The following is a 23675-nucleotide window of genomic DNA, read 5'->3' as shown; positions in this document are numbered from 1 at the left end:
TATTTTAAAAATAGGTCTTTTGTTCACCTGGGCCCTAATATAAAAAATATTTCCAAAAAAATCTAGGGAACTTTAGGGGAAATAATGCCAAAGGGGCGCCTGGGTGGCTCAGTCGTTAAGCATCTGCCTTCGGCTCACGGCCTGATCCCAGGGTCCTGGGATCGAGCCCCACATTGGGCTCCCTGCTCCACTGGGAGCCTGCTTCTTCCTCTCCCACTCCCCCTGCTTGTGTTCCCTTTCTCACTGGCTGTCTCTCTTTCTGTGTCAAATAAATAAATAAAATATTTAAATAAATAAATAAATAAATAAATAAATAAATAAATAAATAATGCCAGAACATATACATGAGCATTCCTTAAAAATGTTACCTTCGGGAACATAGTGCCTGTCATATAATAGACTTTTTGTGGGTTTATGTGAAAAGATATTCAGCATCACTCATCATCAGGGAAATGCAAATCAAAACCACAGTAACACCTCACACCTGTCAGAATGGCCAAAATCAAAAACACAAGAAACAGCAGGTGTTGGCGAGGATGCAGAGAAAGGGGACCCTCATGCACCTTTGGTGGGAATGCAGACTAGCACAGCCACTCTGGGAAACAGTATGGAGGGACCTTAAATGCACCCCTATGTTTATTGCAGCATTATTCGCAATAGCCCAAGATACGGAAGTGGCCCAAGTGTCCATCAACAGAGGGATGGATAAAGAAGATGTGGGATATAAACAATGGAATACTACTCAGCCCTCAAAAGGAATGAGATCTTGCCATCTGCAATGACACGGATGGAACTAGAGTATATTATGCTAAGTGAAATCAGTCAGTCAGAGAAAGACCAACGCCATATGGTCTCACTCATGTGGAATTTAAGAAACAAAACAAATGAACAAAGAAAAATCCAAAAAAACCAGACTCTTAACTCTAGAGAACACACTGATGGTCCCCAGAGGGAGGATGGGGGTTAAGGAATGCACTTGTGAGGAGCACTGAGCAATGTATAGAATTGTTGAATCGCTACATTGTACACCTGAAACCAATATAACATTGTATGTTAACTCTACTGGAACGAAAAGAAATCAAATGACAGTACAAAGCAAAAAAAAAAAAAAAGAGAGAGAGAGAAAAGGAATTTCATCTGTTTAATTGAATCAGTAAATCCCACACTTGAATATTTATATAGTTCACTAGGTCATTAGTAGCAAGAACATTTTCTCGGAATAACCAAATCAGAGGGAATGAACAAGCAAACAAAAACAGCATTTTACATTAGAGTGAAAACAACTGAGTAATGATTATGAGTGAACCAGGAATAAGTAAATCTTCAGAGTAATCATGCCAAAAGTAGCTAATGTGTATATGTATTTTTTAATTAGGTATTTTCCCCAGGATAACATCTGTAGACTAGGAAGAGAAATTATAAATTAGAAACTGCACTCAATAAGCACAATTTTGTATATATGATTTCATGAACATACTTTTTTCAAGTCTCCATGCTAAACATGGTCTTCAGAGATTTTGAGAAGACATGAACATCTTTCAAAAATATAAATATAAAATATAAATAGCAATATAAAGATAATAAGGCCATAACTCAAGAGATAATATCAGGCAGTTTATAATAACTTCTCAAACAGCGGTTATAAACTGTACATCGGGGGCGCCTGGGTGGCACAGCGGTTAAGCGTCTGCCTTCGGCTCAGGGCATGATCCCAGCGTTACGGGATCGAGTCCCACATCAGGCTCCGCTATGAGCCTGCTTCTTCCTCTCCCACTCCCCCTACTTGTGTTCCCTCTCTCGCTGGCTGTCTCTGTCTCTGTCGAATAAACAAATAAAATCTTTTAAAAAAAAAATAAGTAAACAGTACATCGGTGTGGATTTGACAGGACTGAGGCTTACATTTAAGGAGTTGGAGGAAATGCAGAAGAGAGCAGTCTGGCTGCTGACTGATATTATTGGAAAGGAGATGACACTGGGGAGGGAGGTTGGGGCCAGGTCGGGGAGGCTTTTATTGATGGGGCCAAAACTTTGGGCCATGTCCATGGGCAATGATTTCTAGAGAAATTCACCAAATGCTTTTGAGCAAAGGCATTATCAAGATAAGTGCTAATTTAAGAATATAATTTTGTCAGCTCTTCAGGACGATACCCTTTCCCCCGACAGCCCAGGCGTACTTTAAAAACCCCCCTTCATCCTACCAGCCTTGCTTCGAAAGCCCACTAGTTCATCCGGGCTGGTCAGTGTATCTGGAATGGAAAGTTCAGTCATCTTTTTGGAGAAGGAAACTGGATATAACATTTTCTGTCTGAAAAAGAAATCAGAAAATGATGAATCTTCAAGTGCTGAGCTTGTACAAAAGCCTGTTGAGGAAAGTGGCATTTTCAAGACAGACTGGAGTATCAGGGGATCGGTTATTTACTGACCACACTGTTACTGTTAACGTAGCCCATCTTTCCCGGAAGATTTTCCAGGACGTGAGAATGAAGTGGCCGTGCACTGTATTTATGTAAGCAACAGTTAAACTCTTGAGGCAAAATGAGAGTAATAGTGTGTCTCAATAATGAACGAATTGTCTTTCAGGTCGAAGAACATGTGCTGTGTTTGCAGGCGGCCTACAGAGACGTAGTTGCTGAAAAAGAGCTCTTAGTCAACAGAAGGAAACTGGCCACCAAGCGCCTGCAGTGCGCGTCCGTCCTGCTAACCGCCCTGGAAGATGAGAAGGCATGACTCTCTCTCTATCTCCTTCAGTAATTTCTCCCGGGCTTGACAACCCCCAGGATGCTATTTTCACCCAAGGTTGTATCACGTACCTCCTAAAACTATCTTATCATCCAGTTGTTTTTTTATTGAGATCAGCAGACACTCCTTATAAAAACAAAGGAGTTCTGGTCAAGTAGTCTTCAAACAGAGGCGACAGACTGCAAGGATCCGACAGGACTTTCTCTTGCTCCCCAGAGCTCAGCTCTCTAGTCTGACGAGGTCCACAGTAAACCTGTCGGTGAGCATGTCCGAGCTTTCCCTGTCCAGCACAGGGACAGCCCAAGCCAAATGCATAAGCCAAGGTGGCTTAAAGGGGATGAGACCTCAAAGGGAGGAGAAAATTTTATTCTGTTCTGTCAATCCTCAGGCCTCTTTTATCTCTCTTTTTAAAATTTCTGCTGATCTTCTCTAAACTTCAACTTTCTGGTCTTAAAATGAAGTCAGTGGCTTTTACTTAACAGGATATTGAAAGCATCAAATGAGATTTTCAAAGTAAAATGCCTGTTGGACATGGAAGGATTCAATAAACATCAGTCACGATTATTACGGAACACCATTAATAATATGATGTATTGTTATTTTAAAAATTACCCTGCTTTGTGACACAGAGGACTTGACATGGCTATCGGTGCTAACAACTATGACAGTGTTGACAAATCCAAGAACAGGGCTCATGTTCCCCTTAGAAAACTCTTTTATAATATTATCCATTATTAATTTTAATGCAAATAGCATGAGAACAGTGATACTAATAGCAATGCTAGATCCAAGTTGGAGACCACGAATATCTTAAATGTCTCATAATAGTGTATTTTATGCCCAATAGCAAGAACTCATTTTTATTTTAACATTTAGACTCGATGGCAAGAAACAATCAGTCGAATAGACAAGAAGTTGGAAGGAATTTTGGGCGACACCCTTCTGTCTGCAGCGTGCATTGTCTACGGCGGAGCCTTAACAGCCGAATTTCGCCGGTTAATTGTGAACAAATGGGAGAATCTTTGCACTAAAAACAACATTTCTTTTTCTCCTAACTTTTCCTTAATTGAAGTCATGGCACAAAAACACGAGGTAGTAACTTATTTCTATTACCCAGTTAAGTGGCTGTTGTTGATTTGAATTTTGGGTGTAAATGCATTTTTTTTTTTTGACTGGGATCTTTTCCCCAAGTTGTTTTGATAAAGGAAAATACTGAAATTTGTTGCAGGTCTTTAAAAAAAAAATACTTTTTCAAAATTATAGTTCTAATGCCTCAGTTACATCTCTTATTTCTCATCCTCTGGGCAAAAGTCAGAAAATCCTCTTACTCACTGTAGTCCTACTGCCCCACCCTGATAAATATAGCCAGTTTCTCTCCCTGAAGCCCCTTTCATTAATAAAATTGGTGAACACAGGGCACCTAGGTGGCTCAGTCAGTTAAGCGTCTGGCTATTCTCAGGTCACGATCTCAGGGTCATGGAATCAGGCCCTCTCCCTCTCCTTCTGCCCCTCCCCGCCCTCGCTCATTCTTTCTCTCTCAAAATTAATAAGTAAAATATTTAAAAAAATAAAATAGGTGAACTTACTGAGCCACAGGTAATATTCTTAGAAAAAGCCAAAAATATAGACCTCAAATTTATCAATAAATATTTATTGTCTATCTGTCTATGTTGAGGGGATAAAAAAGAAATACACCTTTTTTATTCATACCCAAAGAGTAATTTTAGATTGATTTCTGCACTGATAACCCAACTTAAACTGACCATCCAACCTACAAAAAGTCTCAGAAGCAAATACTGGCTTCTCATTTGCATAATGCTAATAACCAACTTAAACCCAAATATATCAATAATTACGTTAGATGTAAGTGATCTAAAAAGTCCACTTAAAAGGGTAAGATCGTAAGACTATATAAAAATATAAACCAAAGCACAAAACAGAAACCATAAGTTATTTAGAAAGAACACGTCTAAAACATGAAGGTTGGCAGTAAAAAAAAAAAAAAAAAAGGAAATTTACCACAGATTACCAAAAAAGGGCAAAATAGACTTTAAGGCAAAAAAGGATTACTAGAATTAAATAACTTTATGTTACAATAAGAATTCATCCAAGTCTCCAAGAATGTTCTCTCAATTCTCAATTTGTTTGTAACTAATAATCAGACTTCAAATAAATTCATAAAGCACACATTAAAAGAACTACAGATAAAAATGGACAAATCTACAATCATAGTGAAAGATCTAACACACTTCTTCCTATAACTCATAGAAAAAGAACACAAAACTCAGTAAGGATAGAGAAGATTTGACCAATATAATCCACAAACGGACGTACTAGGCACACCCAGGACACTGTGGCCTACAGCTGAAGCTCACGTTCTGTGCAAGCACCTGTAGAACAGTGCCAACACTGACCAGATCACCAGCCCCCCCCCAGAAGTTTCAACAGATGTCAAAGGACTGAAATCACAGAGCATGTTATCTGTCACAATAAGGCAATGAAGCCACAAGTCAGAGAATAAAAGTTTCTTTGAAAATCCCCATATTTCTGGAAATTAGGACATATACTCCCAAACTAACCACAAGTCAGAGAAGAAATCAGAAGTGAAAAAATGAAGCATTGCTCAACGTTTTTCCTTTGAGACTAGAAACATGACAAAGGGATATCCACCATCTCCACCGTGTCTAACACCCTAGCAGAGATCCTAGACATGCAGTAAGGCTAGTAAAAGATACTAGGATTGGAAAAGGAGAAAAAAAACAAGAAATAGAAATTCTTGCAGATATATACCTAGAAAATCCAAGAGGATCTGTAGACATGAGAATTCATAGAAGTTTAATAATGTTTCTCAAAGTTTCTGGAATTAAAGTTAATATACAAAAATTGATTGTATTTCTCTACACCAGCACAAGCAGGGTGCACAATGTTTGTAGATACCATTTATCATAGCATCAAAATGAATCCATCAGAAGTTGTATAAAATTTACAGGAACAAAACTATAAAATATTATTGGGATAAAGTGATAAATTTTAAGAAAACTAAGTAAGTGAAGAGTTATGCCATGTTCACGAATGGAAAGACTCAGTATCCTGAAGCTGCCAGTTCTTCCCAAATGGATCTGTAGATCCAGGGTAATCCCTATCAGCATTCCTGCAGGTAGGGGAGCACGTATGTGTGTATCTTACCTGAGAAACTGATTCTGAAAGTTAGAAGGCAGAGAGCCAACGTGTCTAAGATATTATTGATGAAGAACAAGGTGGAAGGACTTGCTGTATCAAATATCAACACTTAGGACATTTATTTAGGACAGGGGAATTATTTATCCATGTGTGTCCCAGTGCAGGACAAACACCACTACCAATGGAACAGAACAGAGAGCCCAGAAACAGACCCACACGTACGTGGACATCTGATTTATGACAAAGCTGATACTGCAGTGCAGTAAGGAATGGGTAGTCTTTTCAATAAGTAGGGCTGGGTGATTGAATATCCATAAGTAAAAAAAAAAAAATTGATCATTACCTCACACCATATATAAAAGTTCAATTGCAATTGAATTGTGGACCTAACTGTGGAAGGCAAGTTAGTAAAGCATAATTTAGGAGAATATGTTCATGACCCTAAGAAAAGATTTTTTAAGTGGCACTAACCATAAAGGAAAACATTAAATGAATTACATTAAAATTTAGACCTTTTATTCTTCAAAAGATACCACACTCAGAGGATATAAAGAGAAGTCAATGAATAGAAGAGAATATTTGTAATAAAAAGTTCTACCAATCAGTAGCAAAAGACATACAAGCTAGTAAATAAATGGGTAAGAACCTTGAACAGGCAGCTCACAAAATCACCAATAAACATTTGAAAGGTGCTTAACCTCATTATTCATTAGGGAATGAAAGTTAAATCTAAAATGAGATATCACAACACATCAGCCAACATCAGCCAAAGGGACTAACATTTGAAAGACTAATAATATTAAGAATTAGCATGGATAGGGAATAATAGAAATTCTCATACACTGCTGGTGAGAATATAAAATGCTAACATCATCTTAGAAAACTGACTTCAGCTACAAGTATTAAAAATACACCTCCCTGGGGCGCCTGGGTGGCTCATTCAGTTAAGCATCCGACACTTGATCTCAGCTCAGGTCTTGATCTCAGGGTCGTGAGTTCAAGCCCCACGTTGGGGTCCATGCTGGGCGTGGAGCCTACTTAAAACACACACACCATGACCCAACATTCCTAGGTGTTTACCCATAAGAAATGTGTGTGTATATATATATAAGTTAATCAGAAGAATATAAAAGAATGTTCATTGTAGCATTATTCATAATAACCCAAAAGTTGAGAAACACTCTAAGTTCCCTCACCAGTAGAATGGATAAATAAATCTAGGTGTGTTCATAAATACTGCAGTGAGAATGAATAAATACAGTTATAAAACAACACAGACGAGGTCAGACAGAAAAGGGGATACTTGAAGATTGCCTTTATCTAAAGTTCCAAAATTAGCAAAATGAAATGAGAGCATTTAGGAACACATACTTGGGTAAAACAATACGGAAAAGCATGGAAGTCAGGGGAAAGATTGGTTTTTTAAAATAGAACCTCTTGGGTAGGAAGTTTGTTTCTCTCCCCTCGCTGACCTTGGCTTTCCTGCACCTGTAATCAGATGCAAAGGGAGCTACTCAGCTACTTGTGGGTTTCAGGATTCTTCATCCCCTCTCTGGTTTCCTCTTGTGTAGATTCAAGAGAATGCAGTTCTTCACAGGCTTACACAAAATACTTCTTCTTTCCTTTAAACTGAAAAGTATCCTTGGCTTCTCCGGGGACGCCCTGCTGCCTTTCACTGGACCGTCCCGGTGTCCTGTTCCTTCTCTGACCTCCATGAGCCTTCTTGGCTTTTCCTCCCAGCCTGCTGGGACTGCCGTGAAGTCAGAGCCGCAGGCAGAGACTCCGTAAGGATGAGAAGTTTATCAGTCTTGCAGTCAGCATCTGAGTCAAACCCTCGGTCTGCCTCTTCCTCTGACAGTATGACCACGGGCAGACCCCAGTTCCTCCTTCCGAGAAATGAGGGTTGTTGTCGCAATTTAACTAGATAATGTACGTATGTTCTTGGCAGGTGGTGGGTGTGCAACAGAGTAGCTGTGATCACCTCTGTATAATTCTGTGTTCTTGCATGTTTCATATGTGCATTCAAGTCCAAGATCCTTGGGAACAGGAACCCTCTCTTAAAATTCTTGCCTGTCTCCCATAGCATCTTTGTTGTGATGGGCATTCGTCCTTCCTGATGAACAGAAAAGTGTCAATTATGGAATAATTACTCATATTACCCAAAATTTCATATCCCAATGTTTTAAATTGTTCATCTCCTTAGTCCTTTCAAAGAGTATTTGATTTTTCTTAAAGGCAGTGATCCTGTAGGATCCACTGAGATCTTACAGGATACTAAAGACGTGAATGAGTGTATGAAACCGTAAAGTACCAGTGCTCTCGTTCCAGATCGGCCGATGGCATTCTCAGGGGCTCCCCCTTGGTCAGTACTCAACCGAGAACGCCATCCTGATCAAGAACGGCCTGCAGTGGCCACTGCTGATTGACCCACACAAGCAGGCACACAACTGGATCCGGCAGATGGAAGGGTCCCGGCTGCAGGAGCTGTCCATCGAGGACAGCAGTTACATCCAGACCATCGAAAATGCTATGAAAACGGGAGGCAGCGTCCTCTTGCAGGTATTAGGGCAGAACAGCCTCACTCCCTGATTCCGTGCAGCTGCCATAGATACTGTGTGCCCCGAGCACAGAAACTAAAAGCTCTGAGTTACAGGTAACTTTGTCAGGGGAAAATATATATAAAGAGGGGCATCTGGGTGGCTCGGTTGAGCATCCAACTCTTGATTTCGGCTCAAGTCATGATCTCGGGGTCATGGGATCGAGCCCTGCGTTGGGCTCCACGCTCAGCAGGGTGTCTCCTTGGAGAGTCTCTCTTTCCCTCTCCCTCTGCCCCTCTCCCCCCTTGCACATGCATGCTCTCCTCTCTCTCTCTCTCTCAAAATACATAAAATCTTTTTTAAAAAATAATAAATAAACAAAATAATAAATGCAGTGACTTTTCAGTGTTCAGTTCTCTCCGATCAGGCTTTCTTTGGTGTCCAAATACTAACAAGATTTACTTTTTATTTTTCTTAGAGACAAGAAAGAGTCGGGGGGTGGGGAGCAGCAAAGGTAAAGAGAAAGAGAATCTCAAGCAGACTTCCCACTGAGTGCAGAGCCCACTGCGGGGCTCGATCTCATGACCCTGAGATCATGACCTGCGCCGAAATTCAAGAGTCAGACACTCAACCGACTGAGCCACCCAGGCGCCCCAGAAACACATTTTTTAAATGCTCTGTCTTTTCAACTGATTTATTTGTTATAAGATGAACTTCTTATTTATGTTTGTTGGGTTTTTCAGAATCTCCCTGAAACATTAACTCCAAGCTTGAAGGCAATTTTGAAGAAGGATATCTATCAGAAAAGAGGACAATATTTCATAAGGATTCATGATTCTGAGATTGAATACAATTCCAAATTTAGGTAAAGTCTCTCACAGTGAAATTGAGTCAACTGTTTATATTTTTAAAGACAAATATTATTGAAGGCCTGTATTTCAGTCCCGGGAAGCTTCTCCTGGAGGAAAAAGTGAGATTGCATTTCGAATGTTTTGTTTGTTTGCGTTTCCGGTTGCACTCATTAGTACACGGGATAGAGAACTGACTTTTATTTATCAAGCTTTCCAAACCAGCATTTTCCATGCTGTTCCTGATAAGCCCTGTGGGTCCAGGGGGAGTCCCCAGAAGGTGTGCAAAGCCTGGCCCCACTTGATCCACAAGAATTCCAGTGGATCTGTTTGCCTAACATTTTATTTCAGCAAGAAAAGCTTCTGCTCCTTTAAAAAACAAAATCCGTATTGGATATCCAGAGCAAAAAGAGAACAGATTCCGCTTGGTCAGATAAAAATGTTGTATGCATGTTCCCAGGAGCAAGGGACCTTCCGGGATGCAACCCCCACTCCCCCTGCCACAAAGCACCCCATAGAGTCTGGTTTAATTACCACAAAAATATAATTCCCAAGGGAATAAGACATTTGAGTGGCCAGGAATGTGCACTCTGCCCATGACTTCACCATCGGCAGCTCACTGCGTGAGCGAGTCCTCAGCAAGGGGGAGCGGGAAGGTGGGTTTACTGGTCCCCAGCAGGTGCACTCCCCTGCCTTACAGGGGCGGTAACACGCTGAGTGCTCATGTGGTCGGTGGGTCCTCGCACCCCCCCACCCCGGCAGGGCTCCGCAGCCTTGCCCCTCACCACGCTCGTACAGCCTGGACTCCCCTCGCCCAGCCTCCCTCCTTATTGCAAAGTATGATCCTCAGAACATTCTAGGGATTTAATAGGTGTCACTCAAAAAAGGGTCTCATACTTCTTAAAAGCTCTAGGTTAAACAAACAGGATTCTTTAAGGACTCGAAACCTCTTTGTGTAACAGACCCTGTCCGGGGCGCTGCGTTCTGCAGGACGCCGTTCCTTCTTTCTCGCCGAATATTATTGATTGAGCAACAGCTCTAGGGAGGCTAATGAAGGAACGTTTTGCCGAATTGCCCACCTGGCGCCCATGTTTGGTTGTGAGTTTGAAGAGGTGGTGGGGGGCACCCCTGTGGAGGCAGACTGCACACGGGTCCCCACTCTGTCACTGTGCGGCTACATATTGGGGTCTGAGTGACTTACTGAACCTCTCTGGGCCTCAGTTCCACCCTTTATAAAATGGAACAGGAGCTGTCCCTGCTGGGTTGAGTTGCTGGGGAGACCAAACAAGATCCAGAATCATTCTTGACCCTTATCTCCCCCCCCCCCCGTACCACCCCACTCCAGGCCCCTCCCCCACCTCTCGCATGCGCAGCCCTCTCCCAGCTTCCTTCTCCCCCGAAACCTCCCACCCCCGCGGAGTGGTCCCTTTAGAGAAGGTCGGCCTCCCTCTGCTCACACCCTCCACCGGGCTCTCGCTCACTCGGGGCAGAAACCACAGTGCTGACAATCATCTGACAGCGGGTCAGAGCTACCGCTAGCTAGCACTGCTTTCCTCTGTCCCGATGCTCCCACCGAATACAGTAGGGGCATCATCTGTGGCGGTGTTTCTTAGTAAATAGCACCTGTATTCACACGGTACAAAGTGAGAGCCTCTTCTCTGTACCAGGCTGAGCAACACTAAAAATCAACCTTGTTTACTTCTAGGAGAAATGTTTTTTCTATTATTTAATAAATTTGTTTCATTCTTTTCCTCTGTAGACCCTCTGACTAACCGGCGCGTTTCTCGTGCTTTAGGTTATACATGTCTACGGAAATAGACACCCCCCGGGTTCCTCCCGCAGTGTGCAACTGTGTTACCATGGTCAACTTCACAGTGACGTTCCAGGGTTTGCAGGACCAGCTCCTGTCTACCATCTTAACTCACGAAGTTCCTTACTTAGAAAAGCAACATTTCCAGTTACTGGAGAGTATCTCCCTTGATGCTGTGACCCTTGAAGAACTAGAGGAAAAAACGCTGACTGTGCTACGGAACGCACAAGGTTAGTGAGGGTCTTCAGTGACGTCAGACCTTCGCGTACCTCTGTGAAGGACGGAATGAAAGCTCTAAGAGCCACGTTCTGGATTGGTACCAAAAATATCAGATGTGCGTTTCCAACAGATAACTGATTAGTGTGGGTGAAACGCCCTATTTCTAAAATTAAAACACTATGGATGTTGATGTCCCTACGTTCCTACCTCTGCCGGAGCTCATTATACTATATGACAGTGGCCACGAGATAATCACATAAGTTATGAGAAAAATCTTACGGAGACCACTCCATCATATATCTGACATCCGTCATATGGATCAAGTTAGATTGTAGAGACCAAAAGATGAGGCTTTCCCCAAGTATTAATAATTAAAATATACCAGGACAAAATTCAGTAATTTACTTCTATGTGTCCCATTAAAATATGATGTTTATTAAAATAGTAGTAGAAATTATTTTCCTCTTCAACACAAGAAATATCTAAGAAACCATAGTCTTTAAATTTTTACAATATAATTTCTAAACCACTATATCTAAAGCGTTGTCAGTTCCTGGGGGCACACTGACCTATCTGCTCCTAAAAGGTTCTGGATACCCAGTTTCAACATGCGGGATGGGGATCCCCCATGCTAATGACAATGTTCGGATGCTGGGTGGGTGTCCTACAATTCAACTCCATTCTGACGCGATCGCCCCAGAGACAGCATCAGACTCACCCTCGCCTTAAGCTTTCAGTCCCACGAGACTGTCCCTCCCCACAGAAGGCTTCAGATAGAAGCTCCAGCAAAGCCCCTCTTGAGGTTTGATCAGTTCGCTGGCAGACTAGAACTCAGGACACCTGTTTGCTCACTGGATTACCGGTCTCTTCTGCAAGGATGAACTTGGAACAGCCAGGTGAAAGAGATGCGTGGGCTGAGGTGTGGGGGACAGAGGCGGGGCTTCCGTGCTAGCCATCTGTTGGGGGTCACTGTCCTGGCAACCACCCCATCCTTAGATGGAGACTACAGTCACCTCATTAACATAACAGAAGTCGCCTTTATTCCTCTCATCCCCAGGGTATTCAGAGCTCTAAGCCAGGGATGGGGACGAAGACCTCCTGTGTATTTCCTGTTATAAGTCACAGTATCACAGCTCCTAACTCATCCGTGATCAGATACTTTCCATCTAGTGGTGGACTGCCGTTCTCTCTTAACTGGTGACTCAGTGGGGCTTGAAAGTCTCTCAGCTGCTTTAGCTCCCTATTAAGGATCGGACTGTATTCCTTCCTACTTTAATTACACCTAATACACTATTTCTGTGTCACACACGGCTAAGCCATGCTTCTGTTCATGACAAGACTAGGATGAGGTTGCGTGGACCAGGTTGTCACATCTGTTTCTCTGGGAGGGTTGGAATGAATCAGCAGCTGATCACTCCTCAGGGAGCAAAACTGGGACACGCAGAGATGACGTGACACACAGGAGGTGACTGTTGGCCTAACAGGACTCGCGAGGATAGCCTCTCCTGTTCTAGGAACCACTATATGACAAATGTCATGTTTTGCTGTAACTTTTGCCTAAATAGGACAAGAGATCGACTTAATGAGACAAAGGAAAGTTGTTGATGATAGCCCCATCACACTGTAAGCTGGCGTTATGCTTTGGTGCTGATTCCCTACCAGTGGTTCCTCATGGGAGAGTCAGGGATTTTTTAAAGACTAACCTTTTACCAATAGTAGTTATAATACAATTGTTCTTGAAAAAAACTAAAAAGATTCCTCAATTTGGTACCTATTTTCCCTCCCTTTTCCAAGTTTTAGTAAAATGGATCATCCTTACTATCTCTTTGTAAAAGTGTGGTTGCCCACTCCCTGTGGGCAACGGTGTGGTGGGCTTGGGGACTCACATAGCCCACACCCGAGGTCCCGACGTGACTTAGAAAGCTTTGCTAAAATCAATCAGAATATGGGATCCAGGTCATGGAATGTAACAATCCCACAATTCCTTGCAATGATCATTATGAAGCTGTGTTTAGTTCCTGATACGGATGTAATATTTAAATGTTCTTGGTGAGGTTTGGTGGGTCCGGAGCCGACGGCCAAGAAAGAATTCTTGAAACGTCCTTGGTGCAGAATGGTGGTTTTATTAAATCACAGGGACAGGATCCGCGGGCAGAAAGAGCTGCTGTCCTGGGATTGTGAGGAGCAACTGGTTAGATACCTTCGGGGTTGCGGAAAGTAAAGATAAGGAAAGTTCCAAAAGGACTTTCATATGCTCGAGAAGACCCTCAGGACACGGGAGGCCTTGCTATTGTCAAAACAAGGCGGTTTTTCCCTCTAGCAAGGCATTAACGTGAAGACTGTCGGAGCTTCCCGGAGGAACCGTACACTCGGCCTGCCCCAAATATTTGGCAATGGGCTGCAGGACATTTAATGGTATCTACATTTCCTTTTGCCTTTACCACACTTTAAGAGGGCTCTTTTCAAACTGACATGTGTCTAGGGTAAGCATCAAGGATAGTGAGGAGTCTGCAAATCGTATCACTAACAAAAGCACTTGAGGAAAATGGGAATGCGCATAAAATAGTAGAGTTTGTAATGGTAATAGGAGAACCATCTTAAATATTTGAAAAGGAGAGAATTATTCTGTTTCTAGAGCAGAGCTTTTTTTCAAGAGGTAAGTTGCAACCTGTTCATGGAATGAGAAATCCATGTTGGATTAAAGTTGGTCATTACCAACTTTATTGTTTACTAAAATAGAAAATATCGGAGTGCACATGCTATTTTTCGGAAATTTTGTCTCCTTGTCTATGCGGACGGTGGGTCATTCCTTATGACAGAGTGGCTACTTATCATGTGCTTATAATGAAAATAGCATCCACCCTACTAAAGTAATACAAAGAAGAGATGGGGGGGGCGTGTGTGCTATTAACCAAACTATTCGGAAATACGACCTGTCTTCATTTAGCCGCCCATCTGCCACATAAAGCCACCAAACTCTTATGGAGAGATTTCAGAATGAAGGAACTGCGTTTAATATTGCAAGTGGGTTTTATTTAAAATCATTTTTTGTTTCTTTTTAGAATGTGTGTTAGATGATGAGGAAATCGTAGACATCTTAAGAAAATCCAAAAAGGCTTCAAATGAAATTTCAAAGCGCATCAAAGCCACAGAAAAAGCGCAAAGTAAGGTCCAGGAGGCGCGCCACAGCCACCTGCCCGTCGCCGCCCGGGGCGCCCGGCTCTACTTCCTCGTGGCCGGCCTGGCGCGCCTCAGCCGCTCGTACCGGTTCTCCCTGGACTGGTTCCGCCAGGCGTTCCTGCTGGCCGTCGGCTCCGCGAGCAGAGAGCAGCAAGAGCCCAGCCCCGGAAGGGACAAGATGGCTCTGAAGAAAACTCGTGATGTTACAAACCTCTCCAAAGAACCGAAGCTAGGAAGTGACGAAAATCTCTCCGAGACACATCTTAAAAATTCAGTCGATGTGCTGACACGACGTATCTTCAAGGTGAGACACCCTTGCCTGTGACTTTTGCGTAAGTATTTCCTCCAGGCGGCTGGCCTCACGCTCCGTTTCCCCCTAGGTGGTCTCTTCAGCTCTGTTGGACCAACATAAACTGAGCTTCTCCCTCCTGCTCTGCGTCACAATCATGCAAAATAATGCTGGTGAAGGCGATGACCTCGGGTCCTTACCGGGTGAAGAATGGGACCTCTTCCTACATTCTGGCACACTGACAAACGTGAACGGTGTGACGCCCCAGGCCAAACTTAATAGTAAGTAAAGGTACTGCTCTGGGTTCCGTAAAAAGCCCTTAAAAACATGTTTCCCTGAAAAACATGGCGAGATGTTGAACGTGCTCCAAGTCGGTGCTTCTTTGGGGTTAAACTAAAAACAGCTTGAGGTCAGGTGTGACGTTTAATTCATCGCTGTGTCCTTACAGGTCGAGCACATAATTGCTACTCAGTAATTTCTGAATGAATGAATGAATGAATGAATGAATGAATGGCATTTGCTATGGTTATCCTAATCCTAATCTATAAAGCTGAATGCCCAAGGCTAGACTTCAGGGACACGCACACGTGCGCACAAGCACACACGCACGTACACACATTGATTAAATACCACCTGGAGCGAAACGTTACCCCTCCTCACTGTAGTCATCCTCAGTGTCTTCGGAAAATTCCTGGAAAATTGGAACCACGAAAACCATGCTTGTGCAAAATGAATAGGCAGAAATCACGACGTGTGGGATCTGTTCAAATCCTCCTGCATCCTACATTTTTAGGTATATTTATTTTTTTTAATTGTGGTAAAATGCACATAACCTAGAATTTACCTTCTTCACCATTTTTAAGCATCCAATTCAGTAGCATGAAGTACATTGACATTGTTGTGCTGTGTCATAATTTTAAGTCACAAGAAATGAAAAGCTAAAGGCAGTCTGACATTCTCACTGAGGGAGGAAAGGTAGTAGATTAAAGTAGCCTTTGTCATGTGTTCTGAGACTTTTAGCAAAGACTAAAGTCAGAATGGAAATACCAAAGAATTGCTCTGGAGGATACCAGACATTTGGAGAGTTTTGTTTTGTTGTTTGTTTGTTTTTATTTATACCAAAGCCTGGCATACAGTAGACGTTTGGTAAACGATTGTCGAGTCAGTAAACGCTCTTGTGAGTTTACTAAGATTCTTAGGCTTGCCAGAAACAGACAACAATGACTCAATATCTCAAACCAAAATAAAAATAAAAATGTTTAGAAGGATTCTGGGGTATCTCAGAAAACAGCAGGGAAAATTTGAGTAACTGAGCACCAATATGAGACGAACCTACATCTGGCAGTTCTCAGGCCTTGGGCCTCACGGTCAGACACCACGTCTCCAGGAAGGTGGGCCTGAGCACCGCAGCCTCTGGCAGGACTCTACTCCTGAACCACCCACCTACGACCAGGAGACGAGGTCTCGCAGGAAAACAGCCAGCCCACCAGGCGTCCATTGCACTTGGAAACCTAAAAACATCCCCAGTGTATTTTAAGAAACAACAAAAATGTAACAGCTTCCATTTTTTTATTATACAAGCAGTACGTGTTTATTGAACCACTCCAACCTACAGATACGCAAGAAGAAGTAAATAAATCTTCTGTAATTCCACAGTCTAGAGATTATCACTATTAATATTTTTGGGGTTTTCCTTCCACTGGTTTCCCTCCATGTATATATTCTTTACATATATTCATATTCATATTGGAGTATTCATGTGTATTCTTTCAGGTAACTTGGCTATACAGACTTCCTTTTTTCCAAATTAATAACATGTCAAAAAGCTGCCTGTGTCAATAAATATACTTGAGATTTTTTAATGTCTGTGCAACATTCCAATTTTCGAGTGGACCAACACTTATGTAACCATTCTCTCAAGCTATTGGGTTTCCAGTTTTTTCTTATGTTAAACAGAAAGCACAATGATTAACATATAAAGTAGCTTTTCTGACTAGAAACTAGAAATCAGTATCACATGAGAAATCCAAAAATATGTGGATATTAAACAACATACTCTTAAATAACCAGTGGATCAAAGAAATTAAAAATTAAAATGCAATATAACAGAACTTATTTGGATACAGCAAAAACAGTACGACGAGAGAAGTTTATAACTATAAATGCATCCATTAAAAAAGCAGGTCTCAAACAACCTAACCCTACACCTCAAAGAACTAGCAAAAAAAAAAAAAAAAAAAAGAGGGAACTAACCATAAAGCTAGCAGAAGGAAGGAAACAGTAAAAAGTGGAGCACAAATAAATAAAATAGAGCATTAAAAAAATAGAAAAATCAAAACTAATAGCTGGCTTTCTGAAAATATCAACAAAATTGACAAACTCTTAACTAGATTAACAAGAAAATAAAAGACTCAAATAACTGAAATCAGAGATGAAAGCGGGAACATTAAAACTGATGCCACAAAAATAAAAAGGATCACAGGAGACACTATGAACCATTACATGCCAACAAACTGGACAACCTAGAAGAAATGGAAATGCATAATCTACCCAGACTGAATCATGGAGAAATAGAAAATTTGAACAGACTTATAACTAATAAGGAGATTGATTCAGTAAGCAGAAATCTCCCAACAGTGAAAAGGCCTGGGCCAGATGGCTGCACTGGAAAATTCTACCAAACATTTAAAAAAAATAAAATAAACACAAATTTTCCTGAAACTCTTCAAAAAAAAAAAAAAAAAGATGAAGAGGGAACGCTTCTAAGCTTGTTCAGCATTTCCCTGATACCAAAGCCAAAGATTCTACAAGAAAAGAAAACTACAGGCTGATATTTCTGATGAATATAGATGTCAAAATTCTCCACAAAATACAGCAAACCAAATTCAATAGCATAGTAAAAGGATTATACACCATGACCAAGTGCAACTTATTCCTGGAATACAAAGTTGTTTCAATATAATGAAATCAATCAATGTCATAAGCACATTAACAGAATGAAGGACAAAACCACATGACCATCTTAATTGATGCAGAAAAAGGATTGGTAAGATTCAAGTCTTTAGTATTGAGAATACTCAACAAACTGGGAATAGAAGGAAACTACCACCACACAATAAAAGTCATTTGTGAAAAACCCACAGCTAACATCCTACTCAGTGGTAGAACTCTGAGTTTTTCTCTAAGATCATGAGCAAGGCAAAGATACACCCTGCTCTTACGTAACACTTGTTTTTAGCATGGAAGTTCTAGCCAATGCACTAGACAAGAAAAAGAAATAAAAGGTTTCCAAATTTGAAAGGAAGAAGTAAAACTATTTTTGTTCACAGATGACATGATCTTACATGTTGAAAACTCTAAAGAGTCATGAGAACACTGTTAGAGCTAGTAAACCAGTACAGCAAAGCTGCAAGATACAAAACCAAGATACATCATCAGGGTCATTTCTATACATTAACAACAAATAATATGAAACGGAAATTCAGAAAACAATTCCATTTGTAATAGCAGCAAAAGGAATAAAACACTTAGGAATAAGCCTAACCAAGGAGGTGAAAAACACATATACTGAAAACTACAAAACATTGCTGAAAGAAATTGAAGACAACACAAATAAATGGAAAGACATCCCATGTTCATGGATTGGCAGACTTAATACTGTTAAGATGTCCATACTAACCCAAAGCAATCTATAGATTCAATGCAATGACTAACAAAATCCCAATAGAAATTCTTGCAGGAATAGGAAAATTCTTCCTAAAATTCATATGTAATCTCAAGGGACTCCAAATAGCCAAAACAATTTTGAAAAAGAACAAAGTTGGAGCCATCATACATCTTGGTTTCAAGCTATGTTATAAAGCTATTATAAAGAAAACGGGCTGGTACTAGCATAAAGACGGGTAAATAGACCAATGGAATGGAACAGAGAGCCCAGAAATTAACACATACATGGTCAAATGATCTTCACTGAGGGTAGAAAGAGCACTCAATGGGGAAAGGGTAGTCTCTTTCACAAATGGTGCTGGGAAAACTGGGTATCTACATGCAAAAGAACAAAATTGGACCCTTATACCAAATACAAAAATAAACTCAAAATGGATCTAGGATCTGAACATAAGACCTAAAACTATAAAACTCTGAGAAGAAAGGAGAAGGGAAAAGTTTTATTACTCCAGACTTGGTAATCTCTTTGATATGACACCAATGCCCAGGCAACAAAAGCAAAAATAGACAATTGAAATAACATCAAACTTAAAAACTTCTGTACATCAAATAACACAATCAACAGAGTAAAAAGGCAATCTATGGAATGGGAGAAACAATTTCAAATCATGTATCTGATAAGGAGATAATGTATAGAATATATAAAGAAATTCAACCACTCAACAACAAGAATCAAATAACCTAATTTTAAAATGGGCCAAGGACCTGAATAGACATTTCTCTAAAGATGATATGCAGATGGCCAACAAGCACATGGAAAGATGGTCAGTATCCTTAATCATCAGGAAATGCAAATCAAAAGACCACAATGAGATATCATCCCACGCCCATTAGGATTGCTACCGTAGAAACAACAACAACAACAACAACAAACCCCAGAAAATAAAAAAGTGCTGGCGAGGGTGTGCGGGCTTCGGAGCCTTTGTGCACTGTTGGTGGGACTATAAACTGGTACAGCTCTTACAGAAAACAGTATGGAGACCCCTCAAAAAATTAAAGATGAAACAAACATGTGGTCTAAGAATACCACACTGGGTATGTATGCAAAAGAATCGAAAGCAGGGTCTTAGACCACTGTGTGCACGCCTGTGTCCCCAGCAGCACTGTTCACGTAGCCAGTAGCTGGAAGCAGCCCACACGTCCGTCAGGGGATGAGTGGATCAGCATGACGTGTGTAGTTCCAAGGGAATATCATTCAGCCTTTAGAAGAAGGAAACCCCGGCACCTGCTACGGCACGGATGAAGCTTGAGGACGCAGTGCCAAGGGAAAGAAGCCAGTCACAAAGACTCCGTGGTTCCATGTACCTGAGGCATCTGAAGTAGTTGGAATCAGAGAGACAGAGAGGACGATGGCGGTGCCCAGGGGCTGGGGAGGGCTGCTTAATGGGGGCAGAGTTCCGGATTTGCAGAGAAAGTTCTGGAAATCTGTTTCACAACAACATGAAGGTACTTAACTCTGATGAACATGTACAAATGGTTCAGAAGGTTAATGGTATGTGTTTTTACCACAGTGAAAAGCTTGCCATGAATGAAAGTTTTACGTAAAACGGCTTTTCCTCAACAACAGTATTTCTTTAACATCTACCTTTAATGAGTAACTCAAAGGTAAAGGGTACCGTCTCTTTTAACTGGTCCTTTCCGTTTTCCGGTAGGCATGTATGAGACGTGCAGAGATGGGCATCTGCAGTGGCTGGCGGAATCCCGGTGGAAAGAGTGCCAGTATGTGAGCGGTGCGCTAGAGCCCTTCTCTCTCCTGTGCAAGTCCCTTCTGTCCAACGTGGCCCAGTGGGATGCTTTCAGAAACAGTAAGGCTGCATATTGCCTGATGAGCGTGCCTTTCTCTGCAGAAGATGCTTCAGTGGAGGAGAGTAAGAAATCACCAAAGGAAAGTAAGAGAGCATTCAATGTCTTATTTAACTAACCGAGTCACAGACGTGCACACGTGGATGGTCAGCTTACGGACGTAGCTCAGTGTCTTAGGAACGTAGCTCTGCTGTGAGCTTCTGCCACAGCATACGAGCACGTATGCCGGTAACAGACACACCCTTCCGCACGTTTCCTCTGCTCTTGTCTCTGGGACGGGCAGCCGGAAATGGAGCCGCTGGGTCAAAAGCATACGATTTTTATGTTAACAGTTGCTGCCAGGTTGCTTGTCTTAAAGTCCAGGATAATTTACATTTCCACCAGCAATACATGACTTCTTTTCCAAGAGGGTTATTGATCTTTTCTTAACTCTTGCCAATCTGAAAGCTGTAAGGTACTTTAATTTGGATTTCCTGACCAGCACCACGTTTAAGTACCTTTTCAGATGGCTGTAGACCATTCGGACTTACCTACTCATGTACTCGGCCCATTTTGCTACTGAATTATTCATTCTTTTGTGGCCATCTGTAAGAACCCTATTGGTGTAACAGATAATTAACTTTTTGTTTTGTTAAAGATACCAACCTGTTCATTCAAGTATTTTTAAAAATCAGCCAGTGTCTTTTGGATTTGTTTATACTGTCTCTGCCACGCAAGGGAGAAACGTCTGTATGGCCAGTTACGTCTACTTTCTTTCTTTTATAGCTTCCTGATTTCCAGTTCTGACTAAGAAGTTCTCCTCTTCCCCTGGGGTTCTCTCTCTAGGTCATTATTTTGTAAAGTGAAGATCTTTTTATTTTGGGGGAAAAAATCATATTTATCAATTTGTAACTAGATTTTCATGTATCCTGGACTTTTTTTTTTTAAGATCAACACACGTATTTTAGCCCTATCAAAAAAAGCTACTTTGTAATCCACTTTGTGTTTAAAGTTAGACATGGGGAAAATACATGGAAATAGTAGGAGGCAGAAACGCCAGGTACATCGGGATAGTTGGGGGTGCGCATGCAGGACTGTGTTGCAGTGGTAAGAGAGTGGTATTAAAAACGCAGATCTGTGTAATACTCAGTTTTCAAAAATTTGAGAGTCTTGTTGCATTTCCGCCTGATTGTCATCTCCCGCGTGTTTAGAGGTAGACTATGGCGAGAACCCGCTAACCGCCGGAGTTACTAGTTTACATTCACCGGAAACCTCCCACACACGGAGTAGGTTGTAAAGTGTTGGCCGCGCCTCTGCTTCTCCTGTCGGTGAAGCGTCCAACTCAGGTCTTGACCTCAGGGTCGTGGGATCGAGCCCCGTGTCCGGTGCTCCGTGGGGAGGCTGCTCGGGATTCTCTCCCCCTCTCCTCACTCCCCTCTGACCTGCGCGTGCGTGCACATTCTCTCTCTCTTGAGAGTAAATAGATCTTTTAAAAAATAATTAAAAAACAAGTTAGACATGTTTTTAAAGCAAACTTTATAGTTTTATAAGAAAATTTTCATTGTGGTGTCTCTTAGTGATGCAAAGCACTCGATTGTTCACCTCTGTTTCTTTCTCTAAATGACATCTAGCTGAACTTCTGGATGAAAATGAAGAAATACGTAGTCCTGTGAATTTCCCCTGGGAGAAACTCACTCCATTTCAGAGACTTATCTTGGTAAGATGTGCTGTGAGCAAACAGCGATACTCTACATGTTTTGAGCACTTTATCGTTAACTTAAACCATTCAAATTTAAAATTTTCTAAGCAAAATCTGTGGGTTTTACAAGTAACGTTCATGTTAGAGGGACGCACTCATACTCTGATCGGGTGACACTCCTGGCCCCCCTCTGTCTCCGCGCACTCCCCCCCAGAGGAGGAGGACTTGGAAAGCAGGTACATGAGAGGGATGAAGGTAAGTGGTTGCTCAGCGCCTTCGCCCCGTCCCTTCAGGGGTCCGCCTCCTGCAGACAGCACACCTGCGCTCTGCTCTCCACGCCATCCGCAGTCCAGGCACAGACCCGGCCTGTGAGGGCTCCGTATCGGGAAGCACATCCATCCTCCCGCTGTTAATTACGGTGATATGTTACCTGACTCCTCCTGCTTCACAATCACGGGGGTGGGGGGGTTGGGGATGCAAATGGGTGTCATTCATGAGCCCCTTAAAACATCTAAAGCTTAGCATGTGCTAAACATTTTGCAGACATTATTTTATTTAATCCTCATCATAATCTCAGGGGAGAGCTATGATTTTTTTCCCCCACATCACAGAATTAGGGGGCCAAGGCTTAGAAATTGCCTAATGGCTGTGATGCCTGGGTGCCTCAGTCGGTTGAGTGTCTGCCTTCGGCTCAGGTCCTGATCTCAGGGTCCTGGGATTGAGTCCCACGTGTGGGCTCCCTGCTCAGTGGGGAGTCTGCTTCTCCCTCTGCCTCTCACCCTGCTCCCACTTGTGCATGCTCGCTGTCTCAAATAAATAAATCTTGAAAAAAGGAAAGGAAAGGAAAGGAAAGGAAAGGAAAGGAAAGGAAAGGAAAAAAAGAAAAGAAAGAAAAAAAGGGAAAAAAAAGAAAAGAAAAGAAGAGAAAGAAAGAAAAAGAAAAGGGAAGAGAAGAAACACTGCTAACAGGGCCAGGATTGAAACCCAGAACATTTGTAAGACCTGGTTCCTGTCAATAACACTACTCTTCCCAGGGAGACCTCCTCAATTCATCCTCACCTGAAAAACTTTTTATTTCTGCATCTGCCATCCAGCTTAGGGATGGAGAAACCCTCCTCTGTCTCCCCTGTCAGCCCTGACTTAGTACAAACACCAGCCCCGACAGGCGGTCCCCCTTCAATTTCTGCCTTAAATTTTATATTTGTACACTTTAAAATTCACCCCAGAATTGCATCTGGCATACAGACATTTCAGTTTGTTTTGTTTCTAGAACAGTTTAAGTATAATTTGTCACCAAACAAATGGGTTCGAACCTCTGGAGGTCTGTCTTAAAAGACTTCAGAGTCTTCGAGTAAAGAGAACAAAGATATCACACACGATTTAAAAACTCCGTGTAGAGTTATCTTCTATTTTTTTACTGTGACAAAATATAATTTCATTTAATTCTGATATCCTCTTTTAATTCTAAATGAGAAATTTTAATTCTGAGAAATTCAGTGGCATGAAGTACATTCACAGTCTTGTGCGCCCACCACCTCTATTTCCAGAACTTTCTTATCCTCCCAACAGATGCTCTGCACCTGCTAACCGGTAACTCCCCATTCCTTCCTCCCACTAGACACTGGCAGACACCATCCTACTTTCTGTCTCCAGTTGCTGATTCCAG

At 41.9% G+C, this 23675-nt stretch overlaps 1 protein-coding gene across 1 annotated transcript in view; it reads left to right on the top strand.

Annotated features, from left to right (window-relative positions):
• Positions 1-23675, top strand: part of DNAH14 (dynein axonemal heavy chain 14) — a 321838-nt gene that overhangs the window by 253820 nt on the left and 44343 nt on the right. Inside the window, exons 68-76 of the mRNA XM_057315759.1 lie at positions 2581-2721; positions 3616-3831; positions 8248-8478; positions 9200-9321; positions 11100-11344; positions 14396-14817; positions 14894-15083; positions 20181-20417; positions 21942-22027. Of these exons, the coding sequence (XP_057171742.1) occupies positions 2581-2721; positions 3616-3831; positions 8248-8478; positions 9200-9321; positions 11100-11344; positions 14396-14817; positions 14894-15083; positions 20181-20417; positions 21942-22027 (1890 nt within the window). The remainder of the gene's footprint in view (positions 1-2580; positions 2722-3615; positions 3832-8247; positions 8479-9199; positions 9322-11099; positions 11345-14395; positions 14818-14893; positions 15084-20180; positions 20418-21941; positions 22028-23675) is intronic.

Source organism: Ursus arctos, unplaced genomic scaffold (assembly GCF_023065955.2).
Source record: "Ursus arctos isolate Adak ecotype North America unplaced genomic scaffold, UrsArc2.0 scaffold_2, whole genome shotgun sequence".
Classification (NCBI taxonomy): Eukaryota; Metazoa; Chordata; class Mammalia; order Carnivora; family Ursidae; genus Ursus; species Ursus arctos.
This window is presented reverse-complemented; position numbering and strand designations above follow the sequence as displayed.